Source organism: Cyprinodon tularosa, unplaced genomic scaffold (assembly GCF_016077235.1).
Source record: "Cyprinodon tularosa strain WSP-4 unplaced genomic scaffold, ASM1607723v1 ctg55, whole genome shotgun sequence".
In the NCBI taxonomy this organism is placed as follows: domain Eukaryota; kingdom Metazoa; phylum Chordata; class Actinopteri; order Cyprinodontiformes; family Cyprinodontidae; genus Cyprinodon; species Cyprinodon tularosa.
This window is the reverse complement of record NW_024039285.1, coordinates 2048405-2072424: the sequence shown is the minus strand read 5'-3', so window position 1 is coordinate 2072424 and position 24020 is coordinate 2048405. Positions and strand designations below refer to the sequence as shown.

General features: G+C 37.8%; 1 protein-coding gene across 10 annotated transcripts in view; it reads right to left on the bottom strand.

Moving 5' to 3' along the window:
- The window catches only part of LOC119796473 (disabled homolog 2-interacting protein-like), a 212698-nt gene that overhangs the window by 8689 nt on the left and 179989 nt on the right, over positions 1–24020 (bottom strand). For 9 of the 10 annotated variants that reach the window (XM_038305044.1, XM_038305043.1, XM_038305049.1 and 6 more), the window contains 7 exons: positions 14460–14604; positions 11972–12116; positions 11458–11694; positions 11126–11327; positions 9116–9303; positions 3680–4553; positions 2104–2241 (listed from right to left, as the gene is read on the bottom strand). In XM_038305044.1, coding sequence (XP_038160972.1) covers positions 2104–2241; positions 3680–4553; positions 9116–9303; positions 11126–11327; positions 11458–11694; positions 11972–12116; positions 14460–14604 — 1929 coding nt within the window. The remainder of the gene's footprint in view (positions 1–2103; positions 2242–3679; positions 4554–9115; positions 9304–11125; positions 11328–11457; positions 11695–11971; positions 12117–14459; positions 14605–24020) is intronic. The other variant, XM_038305045.1, reaches the window with a different exon arrangement.

The following is a 24020-nucleotide window of genomic DNA, read 5'->3' as shown; positions in this document are numbered from 1 at the left end:
TTTTTTTACCAATCTTGACAAAACTAGATAACAATACAAGCTTGATCCATTTCAGTAGAATATATGATAACATTTTTATTAACAGGCTGCATGCCCAAATCCACTACATACTTAACTTCAGCCAGCTGCTTTGTTTCCCCGTCTTTCATTACTGGACACACTGATTAATACAGGTGTGTCTGGCCCTTGTCGTCATGGTTACTGAGGTCAGACACAACTGGATTAATCAGTGAGTCCAGTAATGAAAAATGGGAAACAAAGGAGATGGCTGAAGTTCAGAAAGTGGTGGAGTCAGGCACATAGCCCAGCTGAAATCCAAACCACCCTCTAAGCACTAACCCTTAACTGTCAAATGTCCCTCCCAATTAAGTCTCTCTTGCAGCTGTGGAAGGTGCCTTGATTGAAGCAAGAATGGGACGGCTTCTTCCCTCCAACAGAAAAGGAAAGTTGTTGTTGCTATGGCAACACACTGACTCCCCATGTACATGGCTGTAGCTATGTGGCCCAGGTTATCATTACAATAAACATTTGCCCATTTCTTAAAACAAACGTACGGTCATATAAAACAATTTCAAAGAGGACCATGCATTTTGGACTTGATTACTTTTTTTTTTTCATATACTAACTTGTGATATCCTGTCTGTGACGAAGATGCAACAAACCAGGGGAATTTACATTAGGCGGAACATGTTTCCTCTGTCATCAGGCCGCTGTTATACCTACTGCTGAGTTCCAGCGGATCTACAACTGATGCAGACTTGCTATTTAAGGGCTGAACGGTGCACTGGCCCTACCCACTAGGTGGTTTAGGATGGCACTTAATGGGGTGGACCCTCCAGAATGAGCAAACGGAGGGTTAGTGTTCAGGGTTGGTGCTTAGAGGCCGGTTTGGGATTGAGACCCCATTCTGCTTTTATCCAGAACATAAGGTATTATGGGGGAGGGGATCTAGGCAGAGGAAAAGATTTAGCCTAATGTCTCATTCCCAAACTAAACAAGGCTGCCAACAGGGTAGACGGTAAGGTTTTTGACTTTTTAACCAGCTTTTTATTTAAATAAACAAACAATAAACTTATTAATAATTATTGATTGAACTACTACTATGAAATGCTCCTGATATATTTTCAGTGATGTTGCACAGTCCCACTAGTCTTCTAAAGTATTTGACGATTATTTTTGAAAAAATAATTTTCTTTGCAAAAATTCAGCTCTAGGTTTAGGTCTGCTCTTTATTTCAGCCTTTTTTTAACTAATGAATATTCTTTAACTTAAATTATTTCATTGCAGCTCAGGGTGTGTATTTATGGTCTTAGTCTTTGCAAAAATCTTAAGGAGAATCAGTACTGCAAACAGATGATTATTTAGCAGTTTTTATTATATGTTTGGATAATTGCAGACTCTTTGTTAATGAACTCTTAAGTTTTGAGGTTTAAATTCCTCCTTTCTATGATCAGAATTCTGAAGATTGCCTTTTAGTTTTATTTTCATACCTCGACTGAGCCATAAAATGTTCATGCTAATTCCAGCCAACGGATTTTGGTCAAATCATTTATTCTAAACCTAAATCTAGTAGGGATATTAACAATTTTTTTGGTTTGGTTCCTATCTTCCCTCAACTATCTATAGACTAATGCTTAACACGACTACTGGCAATGATATTTTACTGCTATAGAGAGCACTTTGTGTGGAGGCCAAATATTTTGTCTCATCTGAACAGACAATGGCAAACTGCAGAAAAATATTAAAAAGACTTTTATTAAAAGATTAAATTATACACAAGTAGAACTTTTACAAATTAGGGGACTTTTAGAGAAAGTAATTTTCCAGGTGCTTCTTTTACGTTTATCTGAGTAAAGGGGGTGAATGCAAGAGTTTGGATTTAATTAAGGTTAATTTCCATATTTCCATAATTAGAAACCAATTTGTGTTGGTCCATCCCATCAAATCCTGATAGTGTGTTAAAGTTTGAGGTTTTGCTCTGACATAATGTGAGAAGGTTCAAAGAGTTTGAACTAGAAGGTGAAGAACAGAAAAGAAAGAGAGCTAGGTGGGGGTATAAAGGCTGATGGTTGCTAAAGGTCAAAGGTTGGATGACGGGGTTACCTTCTCCACCTGAGTCAGATCCTCTCTGTTTCTTAGTGACTCGGGCTCCATCCCCTCATGGTCTAAATACTGCACATTCATATTCAAAAGCCAGGCTGCTGTGCGGTCCAGCGCACTGGGGTTCACTGGGGAGGGGGCCTAGTAAAACCAACACATACACACACATACACACACACATGAGCTGAATGAAAGTGTCAGGGAAGGGGCAGGAGGGAGGTTGCAAAAACACAACAGGAACAACAGAAATAAGCTTGAAATGCACCAACTCATCTGGGCTGAAAGCAGCAGGTGGAATGGATGCACACACTTGTCTGGAAGCTCCCACTGTGGCACACACACTTTTCAAATCTGTATCACAAAACCTTGCTTTTTATAACAGGAGCAAGGGAAGTAGATACCAGAGATAAAAACAGGGAGCTAAAAGCTTCTGAACAACTGATAAGTTTAAAAAGGATCTTTTTAAATTGGATCTGATGGATTCCCGCTCTGCTTGTCTGTGATTGGTTAATTCTTTCTCAAACATTCAGTACATCTACGGTTTTCAGAATTATTCTTAGTAATGAAAACATTATGTATTATTATCTTTAAAACTATATTGCTGTGTATATAGGCAAAAACTAATGTTATATATTACATTTAATGTAAGATTAAATCGTGTCTTGAGCTTTGAACTAATGAATCCATACCTACGACCTTTAGATAGCAGTAAAGTTAAGCATTACAGTATCTAAGTACTTGATTGTGTGTTGCTGAGGATATGGACCTAATTTCCAAGGGATGGTTATTACAAAATCTGATTTACATTTCTTATCAAACATAGTGGCTCTTTAACTAATCCATTAAAGAAGTGAGCAATGGTTCTCTTCAACAAAGGAAATAGTGAAGATTATAGGTAATATGCAGATATTCTATTATCAGATATCACGGTAATCATCGCTCAGGGGTTTTAATCACATTCAATGTTAGAAACACACTTACCAGACAATCAAATGTATTCCCAAGCATAACAATCAGAAGTTTAGAAACACCCATCATGCATTGCTCTCTTTATATAACTTAATTTTTTTAATGACTTATCTAAATTGTTTTTTTTTTCTGTCCGCATGGACATGGACCCAACAAAAAAAGAATAGTTTTAGTTTCTACTAATATTAAATGCATTGAAAACTAACGAACCGCATAGCCCTGATGAGTGTATATACAGTAAGCTTGTGACCTCATCTTAAAGAGGCCATTGTATGTATTTTTCTAATAAGATGCAATGTGTGCCTCTGCAACAGCCTAATACTCATCTCAATATAAATAACCAGTGAAACAGTGCCGTGGGAATAAGCTGCCTGTATGAAAATAACTGTTATTACCCAGGCTGTGACTGTAGTTCATCAGGGTAAAATCTGCTGTCTCTGCGATTACACCCACCATATCCTTTCCTTATAAATCGCTGTTCTTTAATCTGCTTAATATCCTGTAATTACCTCCAGAGACGGTTTACAGTTGATATATTAAATAAATATATCATAACTTCTTTTTTTCATATATATATTAAAGTTTATAGAGTTGTATTGTGGACACTGACCTGTTTGTGCTGAGCCCTCTGTTTGGTCTCAGGACTGTCGCTTTTAGAAGAAGACGACTGCTGCCGCAAACGGGCGCCGCCAGCTGGCCAGTCCGGTGACGATGTCATCATGTTCCCAGAGGATGGGCGAGGGTAAGGGCCGCCACTGAGCAGATTGGGGGGCGTACGGCCTCGGGTAACGTTCTGAGGTGGAGGTTGGTCTATCCTCCTCTGTGGGCCGGCGCTGTTCTGTCTGGGGACGCTGGGCTGCTGCTGGGTCTCAGTGAGCGATAGTTGTCGACGGTTAAACTCCCCGGAACGCCTGGTGTACTCATCCCCGCTGCTTCCCCCACCTCCGCTATGGTTCATAAAAGATTGCTTTCCTCCTGCAGGCCCATCTTCATTGTTGCTATGGGAACTAACAGAGCTGTGGCACTCTGACCCCGAATCAGTCATTCCTCGAGGAGACACTGACAAACAGGCCGCCATCTGGTAAACTGGGTTCTGGAAGGACAGCGGGGCTAGAAGCTGCGCGGGTCGACCTGGAGTGCTCTCTGTGCTTGGGGTAGTGGGGGTCTGGCCGGGCCTTCTCATGGTAGGACCTCCTGGGATGTTACCTTGTGAGACTCTGGCTGGCCACAATCCCCCAGAGGTTTGGCTTTCATTTAGAGCATCTGAAGGGCTCGGAGTAGTTCCGGCATCCAGGTTGCGGGGGTCCTGGAGGTCCACCATGGATAAACTCTTGTTGCCATTTGACATGCCCAGCTCAGGCTCATTAGTCTCTGAATAGCTGGAACTGCGAGCAGGGGAAGGCTGGATACCTGAGCTCCTTGTCACAAAGAAGATGTCCTTATTTTCTGGAGTGGGTGAAGGTAACCGTGTGAAGTCAACCAATCTGACAGAGATAGGCAAAAGAAAAAAAAAGGACAATAAATGGGGTTACAATGCTGTTATAATATTAAAAACCTTTTATATTTCTTATTGAAGAAAGCTTATCTTACAAATTGTAAATAAATTGTCAAATTGTGTTGGATGACAATGTTATTTATCGTAACATTAAAGCAGCCCCTCCACTTTTAAATGGATTTTGTTACAGCTTCTGGGTTACATGGTAGATAAAAGAAAAAGGAAAAATACAAATGACTTTAAAAAAGACTGTGAGAATTCTATGATTGTCTTACTGCTAGCAGGTAATTATGCCAAAATTAAAATCAGCAATTTATTTCAGTGCCAAACTGGACACACTTATTTCAACAAATTGGATATCTAGACTGGTTAAACCTTCATAGGATAAAGTAATTTTATTTTATTTGTGAGGAAAAAAAAGAAAGACATTAAAAGACAGAAGAAATAAAGCAATGTAAGACCTGCAAATATTTTTGTATAATAATTTGATTCTTCAAATTTTGTAAAAAGCCTTACTTTATTCATCAAAAAAGAAACTGGGAATTCTTACTTTTCCACCAAATACATGTTCGTTTGAAATCCTTTGTCACTTGCTTTAACTCAGATGAACAACATATAATAAAGCCAGTGAAATGAACTAGCTTCTTTGGATTCCTTCTATTTGTCTTGTATAATGTATACAATTAAAAAGAAAACTGAAAACAGTTTTGCAACAATGTGACTGAACTTTATGGATACTGCAGATTTTATCATGAAAAAATTACCTAAAACAGTCATATTCCGGTTAGAGTCAGTCTTAAAGGCAGGGAAGTGAACCTCAACTCAGGCTTATTACACTGGAACAAAAGTTTGGTCTAATGTGAAGAAAATTGAACCAATCTTCAAGAAAAACCATTTAATTTAGAGCAGATTGCCAAGACAGCTAATTTGTTAGATCTAAAAAGGTTGTGGTGCAGACAATTAGTGTTCAAGAGCCTTTTTTTCTATCTAGCCAAGTAAGAAATGCCCGGGCAGTACAGCTCATGCTATAGGCATGTTATTTGTAGAAATGAATGACTGCTGTGTGAACTATGTAATTCTTGTATATCTGGTCTCTCAAAGGACCAAAAAGCATTAAATACATGACAAAAATCATTACCCAATCTCTTAAAATTTAGGAAAAGAAATGTATTGATGCCGATGCTCGAACATTTCTTCATTCATCTCCACACTTTTTGTTTCTTCCCTATTCTCCACTGACAGATGGAGTCCTGATTGCCAAAAGATGTCTACTTTGACAGATGTGACTCATGCTGCAAGAACCTATCATTCCCATCACGCTCAGCTTTTCTCCCTCAACTCATCCCTCTCCTCCACCTCCTTCAACCCTTCTTATCTTTTAACCTGTTTTTCTTTTTATTCTGCCCAGTATCTCTCTATCCTCAATCTTGCTGCTGTCTCTCCTTGCCTCCTACTTTTCATGTCACAGGTTAGCAGAAAGTAAGCAATTAACAGAGAACGTTGAGGCTCATTTGAATTTCAGTCACCGAGTCCGGCGATGTCGATACACACGCACGCTCCGATAATGTGAGCAAACAGTTATTGTGATAAAGTAAAGATGAGAGGCTCTGACATCAGGTTAGAAATGGGGGCAGCAGTTAATTAGTTCCATTGATCCTGAAGCCTGATGAACATAATGACAGAAGCGGACTGACTCACTTCCTGTTTCCCTTCAACACGTTTTCATTTTCTCTGCAATAAAAGCTGCAGAATGTGGAATGCTTCTATTAGTTCTTGCACTTTCATGATCATTTTTTAAGCTTCTCCTTCTCATCATTTTGCGAGGGGATGAGAAGCATCAGCCCATCTGAGCGAGTATACATCAACACGATGATGAAAACGTTTGTCAAGGTGATGTAAACATGCTGAGGTCATGCTCTAACTGCTGTGTCACAACTTCCACTTGCAGTTAGTGAGAGAAAAAACCTGAATGACAATACATTTTCTTTTTGTCAACATAGGAAAGGATTGCATCATCATCAGGCCTGGAACTACACAAAAGATGATTGGAAATTCATTTTTGTAGATATTTGCATGACTTGTAAAAATTTTCCACAATTGCCACTTTCAGGCACTTGGAGATGCATTGGTCTAATAAAATAAAGAAGCAGCAGGACAATGATTTCAAAAATTGTGCCACTGAAATGATATTGCAGCTGTTGCTGTGTTGTTATCCAATATATTCTCACTACCGCTGTCTTAATAACACAGTAAATGTCACTGTTGATACACGGCCTAATAAAAGTATTTATATACCTTGCACTTTTCTATTATTTTAACTTCTATCCTCTTTCAAATGTATTGGGCAACAAACTGGATTTTTTTTTAACGTTACCGTCATTCACTACAATAACTGGTGACAATTTTCCCATGTCGGTAAAACAAATAAACTTAATTCTTTTGTTTTGTCTTGTGTGCGAGGGTGGCTGGCATTTTCATTCCCCTTTAAGACTCAGCAGCGACTTTGTAATCAAGTGACTCCACCTATACAGTCAGACGGCACGCAAACAAATCGAATGGCGGATGAACTCAGTGAAGAAGTGACTAACACAGCCATAAATGAAACCATTTCTTAACCCATTTAGGCCTAAAACGCCTGGAAAAAACACCTTAAAAACCTATGGCCGATTTTAAAAAATACCCCTAAAACCTGAAGTTTTTCTGTAAATTCAGCAACTGTGTCAACGCCTAGTAAATTATTGATATCTCAGCTTCTGTAGCAGATAGAAACAAAATTCAAAAAGTATTTGAAAGCTTACACCTGTGGCTTTCCTGGGAAATTGTGTTTATTTAGATACTCCTTCACAAAAATAAACAATGTAAAAGTAAAGTGAACATTAATATTTTCAATCAAAAATAGTAAGAAAATAATAAATAATATCAACTTGTGTCAGTGACTTGATGAACTGTTAAGAACAAGAACAGAACATACTGATGACTTAAACAGTCTGATTCACATGTAACGACGATAGTGCTTGCCGAAGCACTCAATGTGCAGTGGCAGGCTGCACTGTTTACAACCATACACAGTTGGCCCACCTACTTTTACTTCCCAAACAATGACCAGCGGGTAATTACGTCACTCCTTTGCCTCTATTCTGATGCATTTCATTGGCCTAGAGGCCGACAGGCGGTGCAAAAACCTGTATACACGGAAACTGACTTATATGCTCTCCCGGCGTCAATGGTAGAATTACGCAACAGTGCCCCCGGCTTGAATGGTAGAAATGCAGTAATGCGATCCCGGCCTAAATGGGTTAATCCTGCCATATTAGTTCCCCCCCAAAAATTCGACGTCTGTAATATTGAAATATTCTTGGTTCCAGAAAGAGGATGTTGAGCAAAAAAAAAAAGCAAAATGCGAAGTTCGTGATTGCCCAAAGTAACACATCCAACCTCCACCACCTGCAGGACCAACCCTGCTGCTGAGTTCGAAGATGTGCAAAAGGCTCCATTACCTTTGGGCAAAAACGTTTAAGTGAGCTAGCATTTTTTTTCCTTTTTAATGACACATTGTTAAATGTTTAAACTCAAATGTTTACAAGACTTTTATATTTAATTGAAACTAATATGTAATTTTATTTGGTCAATAAATACATAAAAAATACCAGTTGCATTTCCTCCACCTGCCATTTTTTAGAGAGCATTTATCATGGATTTATCGTTATCGAGGTAGAACTGCCCAATTTATGGTAATATTGATTTGAGATCATTTCACCCATCCCTATTGGACAAACATAAAATAGCAAACAACAGTGAAGTAGAGGGAAGAAAACAGTTTAATCCTGGAGGAAAACCGGATTGTTTGACGTTCATCTGTGAAAATTTTTAAGCCTCCCCACTCATTCTTTATTCCACTCAAAGATATAACTTTTGAGTGGACCATATGGGCACAGTAATGAACTGTGTGCTTTAGGTTACTGCATCATATTTTTTGAACTTCACTATCATCTTCTGCCTTCCCAAAATACGCAAAAGTTTTTAATGATATATTGTGACAAAATGTGAAGACGTCAAGCTATTTTCAAGCTTTGGCAAGAGACCGTAGTTGAATATGACACAACTGTTAAGATATCAGTACGGAGTGGAAATGAGTCTGCTTGTCAAACTGTTTTTGTTCACTGATTCAGCAGCTCCAGACTGATTCAAAGATCAATCTGCTTGTAATCGTCTCTTCGCCATGACTGTAGACAGATTGATCTGCCTTGGATCAGGCTCCTTCTGTTATCTTCAAATTTCTAAAAGAACCTCAGTTGGGAAACGTTTGTCTCTTTCACAAAAAGATTTAGAAAACAGTGTTTCAAACTAGTTTTTCTTTGTAAATTTATAGGGTAGGAAGTTTAATTGGACATTTCTGCATTTACAGAAAAAGAAGCTACTAACATCTTAATTGTGCTGCTAACTTCATTGAGCTGAAAATATTAATCCCATCGTTATATACTTATTGACTAATAAATGAAGTGAACAGTTAGACAGAGTTTGTGCATAGAGCGTGATGCTGATGATTCTTACCCTGACAGTTCACTGTCTATGACCATCTTCTGCAGCCCGGTGGAAATGCTGCAGCACGCCTCAGCAGTAGGGGAACCTACGGGCTCTGAGGACGGCCCAGGTGTCATCTGGACGCTGGAGGGGTTAGACAGAGCCGTGCTCACCTCCCGGAGGATTCTGGGCAGGGGGCCTAGCTTTGAAGCCATGCTCTGTGAAGACAGACAATTAAATCAGAGCCAGATTAAACATCTATCTAGATCCACAGGGATCAGGTATTAATTAGATTTTCTACTTGCATAGTTTTAAAAACACATTCTGGATTTCCCCCTTCACTGCAGTATCAGATATCTTATTTAGACAACATTATTCATAATGTAATAGGACGGACAGACTGATGGACTGGAGAATTAAGCAGACTGTGATTTCTAAATTATTGAAAGACAGTTTTTGAAGCAGCATAACCAGCAGCTAGCAGAACTAATGCTCTACTGTGTAAATACTTTACTCTGCCCTTCTTTTGTGCTCTCCTTATGTAATGAAATCGTTAATTATTGATTGATTTGGGATAAACATTTTAACGTAGTCAAACAGAGATTCACACAGCTGCAACCACTAGACACTGACAGATCTCCATTCTTGCAGTTTTATATATCCAAATGTGTTTTAGAAGGTAAAGAGAAGACATAACAGATAGATTTAGTCAGAAGTGTTTATTTTATAATAATGTGAGGCTCAATTATTTATTTGACTGGTGCTTTTTTTCAGCCTTAATATTTAGATGAATGCCAATAATTCAGAGAATCGGTGTGCTTCCTGTCACCATCAAAAGCTTTCTAGTTTGTTATTTGATCACTTTTTTTTAACAAAATGGCTGAGCTTTTTTATTTAATTAGTTAATGTTTGATGTCTGTGAGAAGCAGATGGGAGAGATACAGTAGATCAGTTTAATGAATCCTGAAGGACTGAGTCTTTTACTTTCATTATTATTTATAATTCTTTAAATCTAATTTTGTGTTTTTTTTTATCCCATTTAATTTAATCTTTTCTACTGGGCAGGTAAATTTCACCTATAAGGGATTAATAAAGTATCTGTATGTCTACTGTGAAGGAATGATCAACCAATTTTTTAACAGAGTAGAGTTCAGGGCAGAAGCTTAACCCTCAGATCCATTCATCCAAAAACCTATTTTTGTGTGTGTTGGGATTACGTTCTCATTTGAAAACATTGTTGCATAAACATTTCTATATATGTTTTGAAGTAAAAATTTGTAGACCAAATCCTTTGAAAGGATTCAAACCGTTCTGGTTTGAATCCTTTCAAAGGATTTGGATACAGCAAATAGAGCCAATGAAATTATATGTGGTTCAACATATAACAGGACATTTTTCTTGTTAATGAGGCTAAATAGTTACATCTTCGGCTGGTTGACAGTTACGTATTTCACTTATGCATTTAGGCAGTAGTAAACCTTATATCAGTTTAAAGCTGTTAAATCCGACTAAATAGTTCTTGTCATGTTAACTGGACATGGACACTGGTGTTTCTGAGTTTATGTTGACTCCATAACATATTCTAATTCTTCTGGAGGTTCATTTATCTAATTTTGGTGTAAAGAGCGGGCTAAAGTAAAGCTGCTGAAATGAACCTAACCCTAATTCTATTAAAGATTTATCGTCCATATTATGTTGAATAATAAGTTCCCTGTCAAGAAAACCATCCAATTATAATATGAAATCTCCAGCAAGCATGTAGCTAGAAGTATGCAGATGCCTACAATACAAGTTTAGTCAATATGCAGCTTAATGAGACATATAGACGAAGCAATGAGTGCAATGAATACTGACACTTTCCACTCAAACTGTCACATTTATCTATTGATGAAACATATATTTTTGTCACTTATATAATGTTTTCTTCAGAAGTTTTCATTTCATAATAATTTGAGGCTCTAAATAATTTATACAATGATAAACTACTGTATTAGACTGACATGTTGACAATGGAGCCTCAAATAATGGTTAATTTAGTACCTGGTCCATCTGGGAGACCACCTCAGACAAAAGTGAGTGCAAGGTCGACAGCTCCCTGCCAAGGTCAATGTAGCCTTCAAAGCCGGCTGTGTTTGAGATTGTCTCAGGGTTGGAGATTTCCATCAGAAAACGCTGCATATTGGTCCACTCATGCTCCAGGAACTGGTTCATGAAAGACATGTACTCCTCCTTGTTTCCAAATCTAAGGGCAGACGGACATAAAAGACAGAAAAGGGAAACAAAACTATCAATCTGTGCTAAATTCCAGGGAACAAAATGTGTTCCCTTTATATATATATAAAAAAAATATATAAAAATCTGAGAAAACGCACTTGGTGAAGTTGGCCAGATTTTGCGTGACTTTGGCAATGAGAGTGAGCGTACGAGCCGTGCGGTCATCAGGATACTCCTGCATGAGGTGGAAAAGGGAGGGTGACATGATGGCTGGACAAAGGAAGCGCAGGAACAGTGAGGCGCAGATTAGCCGTTCGCTGATATCCGGTCGACCCCGACTGTTGCACTCTTGCCGCCATGATGCAAACACCTCTTTCAGTTCTCGTGGAAAAACACTGTACCCAATCAAAAACACAAGAGATGTCGCTGACAAATAGCATTGTTAAGTCTAGCCTAATATCTATTAAAGCCTATTTAAAAAACAAAGGAATTTGATCTTACAAAAAAAGGAAATATTGGAAAGCAAAACATATGATGAAGCATTGCCAATATTAATGAAACGATGTGTGCAATCAAACACTCTTTGATGAATGCATTTAAAAACCGAGGCTAATGAAGTGTTGTTATATAAAGAAAAATCCAAGCAGCTGATGATGGAGCTGCAGTACTCACCAGTATGTGTTGATAATTTTGCAGAAGGCAAGCTCACAGCACATCTTTAGGTTACTCTGGTGCTCTGGCAGTTCACCAGAGGAACACTTGGATGGATCCACCTCACAGTTTTCATCTGACTCATATAGAGCTTTAATAAATTCACCTAAAACAAGAACGTTGAAGGAACAATTTAGCTTCATACGTATATTTCTACTCGCAGAATATCATCAACTAAAAAAAATTATCTGTAGCTTAGAACAGTATTGTAAGAACCTTTAAATATTTAAAACCAGATTAAAACTACCAGTATCTTATTAACTGGATTGTAGAATGTAGGTAAGGGTGTGTGTCTGTGCATAGTTCTGCCCACCTTAGGATGTGTGACCTATCAAACAAATTATACCCTGGTTAAGACTCCAATGCCATTCCCCCCTATGATAGGACGTTTCTTAACAGTGACAGGTACATTTGCATTTCAACTGCAGCCTACAATGTCTGTCTAATGAAAAGGCAGCTTTGACACCAAGACCATCTTGATAGATAACTGTTAGTGCTGACAAGCACAAGGTATTTTCAGCCATGGCATGAAGTCGATGTATACCTGCTCATGACCGATCCACTCTTCACACATTTAGCTGTGCTGCAAAAATGGCATTTGACCTCTTGTACTCCACAATGTATAATGTGAGGTATTCAGTCAGAGAGTTGGATATCTTTGATGCAGCGTTATGGTCTTAATCCAGTATGAGATGGGCCTTAGTCAGTCCTAAAATGGAATAACTCTTTTGTTTGGCAGTGGCTTAAAATCAGAATTTCTGAAAAGGGAATAGGACTGCCCTCCGTCTCCCTCTTTTACCAATTCTTGGGTCCAATTTCAACGGTTTATTGATGCGACAAACAACAAAACATTGCAGTTTAATTGAGCACTTTTATCTGAATCAACCTTGAGACAGGCTAGAAGGTAAACAGAGCAACTTTCTTGCTGCACAGTGAAACAGAAACACACACAAGGAGCATTGACACCAGCAGCATACAAAGAAGATGTGTCTACTATTTGTAGATTAAACTTCTACTGTGTACTTCTCTAAATTAAGCAGACAGAAGATTGCAAATTGCAAAGTCCTTATTTTTAGAGCTGCAGATGGACAAATTGTGCTTAATGGGAAGATGAGTTTGTACAAAATGAAGCTCTTCTGCTCAGAAGAGAACAGTAGTCTTCCTCAGTGTTGTGCTCAACATGAAGCATTCACGCCCCTTCAGTTTTTTTCTGACATTTCATAAGAATTTAGTCTAATTTGAATAAACTATTTGTATGTAGCCTATTTTTTGACAAAGTTAAAAAAAGGAAGTTACACATTTTCCATTGTTTAAAAACAGTGTAAACATAATAATTACCTAAATGTGAAACATCTCTGTGGAATTGGATCATATTTATTAGCGATAGTTCTCAACTTTTTAGGGGCATGTTTAATTTGGATCAGCTGTTTTCAGGGGCCAGTAGACAGCAATCGTCTAGGCTCTGGCTGCCCCACTTCTGTACACTGAACCTTTGCTCCTCCAGCTACTGCTGTGTTATCTTGGCTGTTTGCTTTAAGCAATTGATACATTTACAGTCTGTAAATGTATGTACGTGAAAAGTCACCAAAGGTTGTTGCAGCAAACCTATTCTTGACTAATGCAACCTTCATTTAGCAAAACAGGAAATAGTTTTGTTGAAACCTCATGTTTTTTTTTAAAACAAGATATATAATGTTGCAGCTCATCTCCACTGTTTAACATGTAGGAGGATTTGTGATGCTGGTGGTCTGTTTTTTTTTTTTTTTAAAGAGCCTTGTCAGGGTACATGTGGGACTAACTTTAAACCTTATAATGTATTGGAAAACATGGCAGTTCACTTAAACAAAGCAAAGAACTTGGCAAACAAATTAAGAAATGGGTATTCAGTTGGTCTTTAAGGAGGATTACTAAAACTAGAAAAGCTTTTGTAGAGCGTTCCCTAAGAAATTGTTCCCTAAACAGAACATAGATTGGGATCTCAGACCCCAGACTGAAACGCATCGAAAAGAGAGCGTGACAGTTTATAAAAAAAGACTGTATAAAGGGGAATTGCGAAGGATCCCTTGCTCTGGGTACTCCAACCTTGCAAAATGTATATTAAAAAAAAGTGCTGACCTTTTCACCAACAATTAGAGTTGCAAATATGATTGTATGGAAAAAATAATATTTATTTATGTTGGAAATCTTCCTCACTGAATCATCTATCTTTCTTTTTCTACACATTTCTATATTACTGAACTGACAGGGTAACATTAACAAACAAACAACTATGCATGAACACACCTATAACTAAGGGTAAGTTAGTGTTAGAAAATGCAAATTTCCAGCTTGTATTAAATACTGTATTTCCTACTTTAAGCAATGAAATACAGAAGAATCCACATCAGTTTTTATCTTTTCTTTGATCCTTCTGTGTGCCTGGTCTCTTCGTGACTTCATGATTACTCACCGAGGGCATCCTGCAGGTACTTCTGACCAACCAGCTTCAAGTACTCCTCAATGGCCTTTGTGGCGAGAGTGTTTTCCCTGAAGATGAGGTGCTCATTCTCCCCACAGCGGTCCACCTCAGACATCATCAGATCTGTAAGGAAGTCCTGCAGAGAAAATAAAAGCATTAAGGAACTTAAAGAATTCCAAACAGACAGTCAGTGTTCAAGAATTCAAAGCTTATTTAAATATTCTGCTTATGATATAGAATTTCTGGCCAAAGTGGAACAGACATGCTAGTCACTCAAAGGAATAAAAGCACCATTTTTGAGTTTCCTCTCCTTATATCAGTGGTTCATGCTTTAAAGATTCCACTGTAAAAGCGAACGATTAGAAATCTATTTTCTTAGTTACCATTCTGAAATACAGTTTTTTTTACTATGAACTGAAATTATGGGGGTATTTTTTCACCACTTCGTGCAAATATAACCGAGTATGGAAACAAAGTTGATGAGTGTGATAATGAGCCTGCAGAGAGTTTAAGAGAGACACAGTAAAGCCGAAGACCAGACGCAAGAAGCAATGAGCTGAGCGGTGTAGTACGCTCTGTGGAGCTCAGGGAAACTACGATCTGACAGTAATCCTCAGTAGGTTTCTCACAAGGAGCAACTCTAAAGCACCCTCTTTATGTGATCTATTGTTAAAGAATAGCCACCTTTTCTTTTGAACAGTTTGATGATCTGGAAAAGATGCAGTGAGTGCCTCAAATCTTCATTAATCAAGATTTTTTTATTCAACAATGGTTTTACCAATATATTATCCTGGCATAAACAGAAGCATTACCTCTGCTTCTTATCTGGATATATCCCTGTGGGGACACCTAAAAAAGCTTTTAGCAATAATAGAGCCTTTTTAAAGATTTGAACCATGCCTGAGCCTATAATAATTTTTAGTATACTTTGTGACGTAAAAGATGCAACAAATTTTATATGTGGAAACCACACATACAGTGATAGAAATGTGTTTCTGAGGAGCATCTGTTGATTTTAGATGCACAAACAAAGCACGTAAACCCCTATAGATGTAATTCTGCACACATTATGAAGCAATAACACGTATGGCAACTTAATTCTCTGCAATGCATCCAGTTGTGGTGTTTTTACAGTATGCAACAATGCATTCCCTAAAGAAAGAGTAATGATTCGGTGTTAAGGTACCTAAAATAAAAAAAAACTTTAGCCTTGGATACAAAACCTTGACAAAGTATTTTTTTTATCTAACTACTTTAAAGTCAATAACTGCCATTAGGTGCAAAAAAATTGTGAAGCAAATTGTTGGCAGAAAAAAAAAAAATCAGTAACCAGAGCAACATTTCAGAAAGCAAATGAAAAGACATGAAAAGAGGGGGGCCAGGTGGGGTACACAGAAAAAAAATTAGATCATTGATAAAAAAAAAATCCCAAAAGAGTGATCTGAGATAGTCTGTGAAGGCTGAAACCTTGGTGACAAACCAAACACTGCTAGAGAGGATGATGCCTGTTGCCAGGGCAGCAAAGTCCTCGTTAACAGCAGCACATACCTCCACCTTGGCAGAAATCACAGTGGGCATAAATTATTTCCCTATACTTTGCTTCAACTTACTTGTTTTCTTTGTTTTCAGGGACATTCAGTTTGATTGCCTGTTGGTAGCAATTCAGAAAGTTTACTGAATCTGCTTAAACAGAATCTGCCTAAAGTGTGTACTTATAATCTAAAAGACTCTCATATGCCCACAGTCCATTAGGATGAATAAGTGTGCATCCCAGAAATATGGCTTTTACTGAAAAGTGTTAAAAACACAGTTCAATAAAAAACAGCAATAAAAGAAAAGTTTAAATTTTTACGAAGGCCTTGTAAAAACATAATGCACAGTGGCGACAGAATGATGCTGATGTAGGTTCTTCTTTTAGACATGCTGAAAACGAGTTCATGGAAATATGGATGGAAATGAATGCAGGAGGATCCTTGGGAAAAGCTCAGGGCAAGTTAGGAAAAAAAAAGTGTTTAAGATTTTTTTTTGGCTTTATAAATTTGTCCGTAAGTTTAGTAAAAATGCAGTCGAAGTTAGAATGATCGGCTTAGATCAGAGCATATGTTGTCTTATTATGGTCTAGTGAAACTGCAAACCTAAATCTAATTACCAAGGAAAAATTGAGAAAACCAGGTCTCTAAAATGTGAAAGGCAGGCTTCCAGATGTAATAGCAACAAAAGGTACCAAAGAAGTGATGCAGTAACAATGACAATTAACAATTTACAAGAATTTGAGATTCTGGTTTCAAATTTGGTCTTAGTAAAATACAGTCATTAACTATCTTCTAAAGATACAGGTAAAGGTAGATCTATGCCTAACCTATAAACACAATAAAAGAGGCATTATTTCTTATTAGGAAATAATTACATTCTGATGCATCACTTAGGAAACTGCAAAAATCAGACCACAGGAAAACGTATGGAAGGGTATAAAAGGGAAGAACTAAAACTTGGCTTGTTGTCTTTTATTATGCTCTTATAGAAATGTGGGGGGAAATGCTGGCTAGCTTGATAGAGATCTCAAAGGCAGTGGGTAAAGAAAAACAATCAGATCTAGAGAGATGGAAATAGAGCCATCTGGGGATGAGTCATCCCTTGTTTAGATCCCTTGAACAAATTTCTGGGTGTACTTGCATTTAAGTCCCCCGGCAGCTTGTTAAACTTGGGAGCCAGTGCAGCAGGGTGGGAGAAAAGAGACAAGTGACAGATGTAGGAAACGAACTAGTGAAGGAGAGGAAGAAGAGACGGAGGGATGGGTTTTAAAAGAGCGCATGAGGGGGAAGGAAGACGGCAAGTGCCTTACAGAGACGTTTGCATAAACTTGCTGCAGAGGCCTGTTAGCTGAATAATCAAAGACGCACCATGGGGAGCCAATCATCTACTGATGTGCTGAGACAAAAGCCTTTGGGTGATGCATCAGTCAGCCTCACACCAACACAGACAGATAAAAAAAAAGTAAATACACATAAATGAACAGAGAATAACATCAGAAATGTGAATTGCAATACGTTATGCTGTTGTTCTTCAGTGTGTATATATCCATATGAATTTCTAGCTGTTTTATGTTTGCAAATTAGTGACCAAACAAGAGATACTATGACATAAATATTTCTATAAATTCAGTAATGTACACTATTCCTATCAGGTCCCCTTCACTCATTCCCAGAAATAAAACCTAGTGCATCAGCAGCCTTTTAATGATACCTAAAATATTTTCTAAAGTGTGTCGTGTATTTCTATTGATCCCACTTCAATTACTGCTATGTTTATCATCTTATTAACTCTGTTCATCTCCTCTGTAACAGCATGATACTTTCACTTGTTTCACTATGGTTTCCATGGTAAGGCTATTGTGCTCTAGGTCAGTGTTTTTCAGCCCTGGTCCTCAAGGCACACTGCTCAGCATGTTTTGGATGTTTCTGAGCTTCAGCACACCCGATTCAGATGATTGCAGTTCAGCAAAGCCTGATAATCTGCTATCAATTGATCAATTGATTCAATCATTTGAATTGAGAAAGCTTCCTGGAGAGGTGGCAAAACGTCTTCAAATCTTGGAAACCAAGTCCAGCTTTTTCAATTAAAAATGAGTAGCGTCGAGTTTGAGGTTTTAAACAGTAGCCAAACAAAGCCTTGTTTTGAAAATATGCAAATTAAACAGACAAAAGGGTCCACCCCTTTGGAATAGGGGTTGTTTGGCTTCTTTTGTTAGCCTGCAATGCCCCATACTTGTCTAAGTGTCTGAAAGGGGGGTTGTTAAAGGGAATTGTTGGCCTGGCGGCATAGGCGAGGTCCTCCATTTTTTAAGCTCTGTGCCAGCTCATTTAAAAACAAAACATACTCATAGAAATGCATACTGAGGTAAAAATCTAAGAAAGTATATTAATTACACCAACTTTAAACATTATAAACAAGAAGTAAATTTATAAACTGAAAAAGGTGACACAATGGAATTTAATTAATAGGAATTTGAAATAATACTGTAGGTGTACTTGGTGGTAGGTTATGTGTGCTGAACACGTAACAGACTAGCCAAGTAAAAAAGATCTTTATAAATAGTCCAAAGAGTCTTCACAGATTTATAAACTGTTTTCAGACCAAGAAGAGCAAAGTAATCTAAGCATATGTTTTACTTTTAATCTCTGTAGGAGACAGCTTTACCCTCATGTTTCACTGTTATGTATTGTAAGTATAATCAGCTATATCCAAACATGCTGGGCATAGATACATAGTTCATCGATCTATTTATAAATGCAATAGGTAAACTATCAGCATCAGCACTTGCAGCAACAAAAAGAGGATCTTTGGGTGTGTAGGAAACTGTATGGTTCTGTTTTTAGAATCAACTTAACATTGTGATGCGTTCAGACAAGACCAATTTTTGAAGACAAAATTACAAATTCCAATATTCTCTGTTTTTAAAATGCTGTGTGTGTGTCTTTCCGAAATGGCAAACTTTAAAGTATTTATAATAATCAATTTAACACACACACACACACACGCAAATAAAAAACTACATTTGTGTGTGTCTGGTGAAAATTTGCCCTTTTAAGTCATGGCAACTACAAATGGATAAAAGTTTATGAGGCATACTTAACCTCAGTTAGGATGATGTCTTTTTAATATCACCGAAATGTCATTCATGGTTCGATCTTTACTCTAACCTCTGTGAGTTCATGCCTCCCCCCCTCTTTTGTCTTCACCGGTTCATTAAGTGGCCACTGAAGAGTGGTATATCTTGCTCTGGTTAGCAAGGACTGCTGTGTAAAGCATATACAGAAGAGACTGATGATGACACGAAGCGAGACAAATTAAAAGCAATAAATTACATTTGGAGTCTGAAACAAACTTAGAATCAGCAACATTTTCTAATTTCTTAGTGACAAGAAACCAAACAGATGTTCAGGCTCTAGGTGCCTGCTTGCATTGCTTTCAGTTTAGGAGGATGCAGTTTCTTAGTGTTATCAACTTTTTCATTGTTTTTGTATTTTAAACCCCCCTGCGATGAACCAGAGGCAGACAGTCAATCACGTCACATTTATTTGGGCTTTGCAGAGTGTTGATACTCAAATTCTTGTATGAGTTCATCACAATACTTCTAACAACAATATATTTTATCTGTGTTCTATGGAAGCGGCATTCAACGGTGAAGTGAAAGGACAAATGTGATTTGTTTTAGATTTATATTCAGCCTCTTTGAGTCTTTTGTTTTTTGGAACAGCTTTTGCTGGAATTACTGTCCCAAATATTTTGTTCCCAAATATAAACAGCTTTATCTCAGTCAGATTGGAAGGAGAACATCTACAGACACCGCTTCATGTCTTGTCACAGATTTTTAGTCAGATGTCCGGAAATTTACTGGGACATGCTAAATAGGGCTGAAACAATTAATTGGATTAATCGGGATTAATCTATTATTGAAATAATCATCAACTAATTCAGCAATCGATTAACCGTTAAATGGAGTATAAAGACTGTAAAACATGCCTGTAGCTGAAAGAGCAACCAAGTTAAACCAGCAATTCTACCAACATTGTAAAACAATATATAAACAATTTGCATTTAAAATAAAAAAAAGTTTTTGTCTGTCACCATGCTCTATCCAGAACTCCTCAAGTGGGAAACTTTTAGTTTTACATGGTTTAATGTCATAAAAAAGTATTTTTTAAGAAACCTTTTCCTCTCCGATTATTGATCGATTCATCAACAAAATAATCAATAGATTAATCAATTTGCAAAATAATCATGAGTTGCAGCCCTACTGCTAATAAATGAATACTTTGAACTGAACCACTTCACTGTAGCAGATTGTGTGGTCAGGAGTTTATCCTGACGACTGGTAAACCTTCTGCCCAAGTCTTCATAAGCTCTACTTTTTAACACATAATGCTGTTGCCAACTTGTTGCACTGTTTGGGTTGAGAGGTGTTCTTCCATATAGAGCATTCTTGCAAGTATGGCAAAAGTTCAGTGTTGTTGTCATCTGACCAAAGGACCTTCTTGCATATGTCTGCTGTGTCCCCAGATGGCTTGCAGCAACCTTTAAATGGTCTTTCTTTTTAACAATGCCCCTTTTCCACTCTTCTCTAAAGGCTATGTGTGTAAGAGAGCACAAATGAGAGTTTTTCTGTCAAAGGTCTCCTATAAAGGGAGATCTTGGCTGCTTTCTAATTAATGTTCTCCCTATGTGGGCAGTTGTGAAGTTCTGAAACAGGCTTAGACTGATGTTCAGAGTACAGCTTCTTTACTGAAGTGTCTGCTAGTCCTCATGAAACTGTCTGTTAACTAATGTTCTCCAACACACCTTTAAGGTCTTTTACATGACTTTTTTACAGAGATAAAATCCAATGTAGTTAAATATAATCTACTAATCAGATGACTCCTAAAGCCAGTTGGTTTAACTGAATTTGAAATCAAAATGGTAGCATTAAAGCTTTTTAAATTTAGAGGTCTCTTTCTACTTCAAAGTTATGTCCTCACTTTACATTGATCTTTTGTAAATTGGAGGAAAAACTGGTTTAAACCTGACAGACAATGATGAGTACCGTCATTTTTGGACGATAAGCCACTACTTTTTAACAAGCTTTGTACCCTGCATCTTATCATCCGATGCGTCTTTTCAATGGATTTCATTATGATTTTTCTGATATCGCAAGAGGATTTGTTTTGGTTTGTCCTGCTGTTGTACGGCACTACTTTGCTTGGCCGAAGGGCATGTGATCAGACACGCAGTATCGATGAAAAAGAGTGCCATGTTGGTCACATGTCCGTCCGCCAGGCAGCTGGAACCACTTGACATTGTGTGTTTAAAGTAGCACTACGCATTCAATGGGAGGCGTGGATGACGACCGGCAATAAATCATTCACCCAAACTGCTCGTATGCAATATGCAAGTTTGCCCAAGTCTCCCAGTGGTTTCTGACGTTGTGGAGAACTGTCAAAACATCCAGGATCATCAATGAATTTCAAAGGGTTGGACTGCGTCATGATAAAGAGGAGGAAACCGCCACGGCCCTTCAGAGGCTGTTTGATTCTGACACTGACAAGGAGGAGTTCTTTCTTTTTGAAAGCGATAGCGAAGGAGAGAAGCGGAGATTGGACGACGAAGCCACCCTGAGCCTGTTTGTTTCCGACAGTGAAGAAGAGGACTTTGGTGGTTTTAGTAGGCAGGAAGAAGACAATGGCGATGAATGACTGACTTTTCTTCTTGTTAAAGGGTAAGCTGCACCTTAGCCCAAAAAGTTGGCAGATTCTAAATGTTTCATACTTGTAATTACCGGTAGTTGTACATATACGTAAAAAGTTATGCAAATATGTAGTGGTAGCTTGTTTTTTATACTGTTAATAAAAGGGATGTGTTCCCAAACAGCCATTTCTTTCCTGACAACCCCCTCTGTGCGTATTCTCTTACATATGGTAATTAAACATGAAAAAATCTGCGGCTTTTAGTCATGTGTAGCTACGGCATTAACAAAGCAGGATTTTCCCCCATAATGGCTTGTCCGTCTAATACTCAGGTGCATCTTACAGTCCAGAAAATACGGTAATACTTGTGCAAGCATCTGTATTTGAAAGGTGTTCCTTATTTGAATGGAATCGGTAAGAATGCTTCTCATGGACATGTAGATGCTTCTGGGATGAATCACAGCTCTTTATGCTTCTTGTTTTAGTTTTGATCCTTCAGATGAAATGGTTCTACATTTAAGTAAACTTTATGATCAGTTCCTGTATTTGGATAAGTATGGTAAAAAGGGAAAGATATAGCTGCATAAGATCTGTTTTGATTAACTTTACCAAACAAAAACACAAGCATCCAAAAGAGACTTAAGAAGTGCCCTGTTCCCTCGTGTCATCCTTTAGTGCTTCCTCTGATGCACTCAGTCTTACCCCCCCCCCCCCCCTTTGCTTTAGTGCTAATAAGGAGAAGTAGAACACTCTCTAAAATGCTGTCACGTCCCATCAACCAAACCATGCCTCAAAAATCCCAACACAGAGAGCAGTGAAAGAGGGAGTGACATGAATATAAGGCAAGAGATGGTGAGACTTGTCTGAGCTAATAAAGAGTGGGGAGCAGAATCCGTAAAAATCTCTATCGTGCAATTCTCCAAAGCAAACATTGCCCTGGCAAATTCAATCCCACATTACGATGTTCAGACGCATGCATTTTAATATTTTGCTCTCAGAAAACAGCATGCAGAACAAGATGCAACAGGGACAAGAAACCCTGGAAATAAAATGAACAAAAAAGTACAAGTTCAGCACCAATTTGACAGCTGGTGTTTAAAAGCCTTGTGCCAGCTTAGATGTTTGGGTTTCTATGGTGATAAAAAGCAGGGAACTAGATACCTGAATATGAATAAATACATGAATAAAGCTGCTTTAAAAGGTTAGTTTGAAAGCGGGGCGGCCGTCTGATAGGCTGATTTGCACCACTTAAGGGTGTGAAATCAATATATACTCTGATCAGGCATGTGTGAAATGATCAACATGATGTAACATCTAAATGCTTATGCTCTTGGGAAGATTTTCATAACAGCTCTGAATTTTCCATCAAGTAATGCTGCTGGTGATGGTCCAGCAACATCCTTTAATTTAGAAATGTAAAGGGTTCAACTTTCCAAGAGTTTACAGAAAGGCTAAGACTTAAATAGTGCAACAATGAGAATTGGTCTGAGAAATGTACAACTTCATCAGCCCTCATGGGTCCAGATGATTTTTCCAAAGTCATCACAAGAAAGTGTGCAGAGAGCAGTCTAAGATGTGGAAGCTGTTACTGAATGAAGGAACAAAGAATCATAACTAACTACTAACTACCTACTAGCTACTAACAGTTGTAGCTATATCTGCCAATTGACTCATTATTCAGGTTATAGGAACTAGGAAAAGTACTTCTTAGATTAAAATAGAAGTATTTTTATGAAATACAGAGTTGATGTGCAAAATGTAAATCCCCCTGGAAGACCTCATGCAGTTAGTTTATGCAAACATGCGTTTTTTTAAGTAGAAAGTATGAATTAAAATCCATAAAAACACAAAGCTTCAACAATGTATTTAGTCTTAAAATAGTTATCTCTTGGAGCATCCAAAAACAAAATGAATGTAAAACACCACATAAAACATAGTTTTCCTGGCAGTCGTTCACCTGCTTATTTGGCTTAATTTCCCTGTATTTTTGGCTCTTACATTTGCATTTATACCCTAAAGTTTCCTCAGCAACAGCACTAATCTATCTTTGTATGAATTCCCTCATTATTCTGTAGAACTGCCTGTGTACCACTGAGCCTAGGTTCCATAAGCTGCCAGCTCAAGGCAACCTTAAACAACCTAAAACTAACAATTCAACGAGTGTCAAAACTATATTCTATGACCCAAAATCCACTAATGTTGAAAAGAGGTACATAAAGTTGGATTAGGCTTTTATTAATAAAGAAAGATAAAGAAAGTACTGTGATATAAGAGGCAATTGAAAAGGAAAACTATTTTGTTGATATGCAGACCAACTACAAGAGAGGGAGAC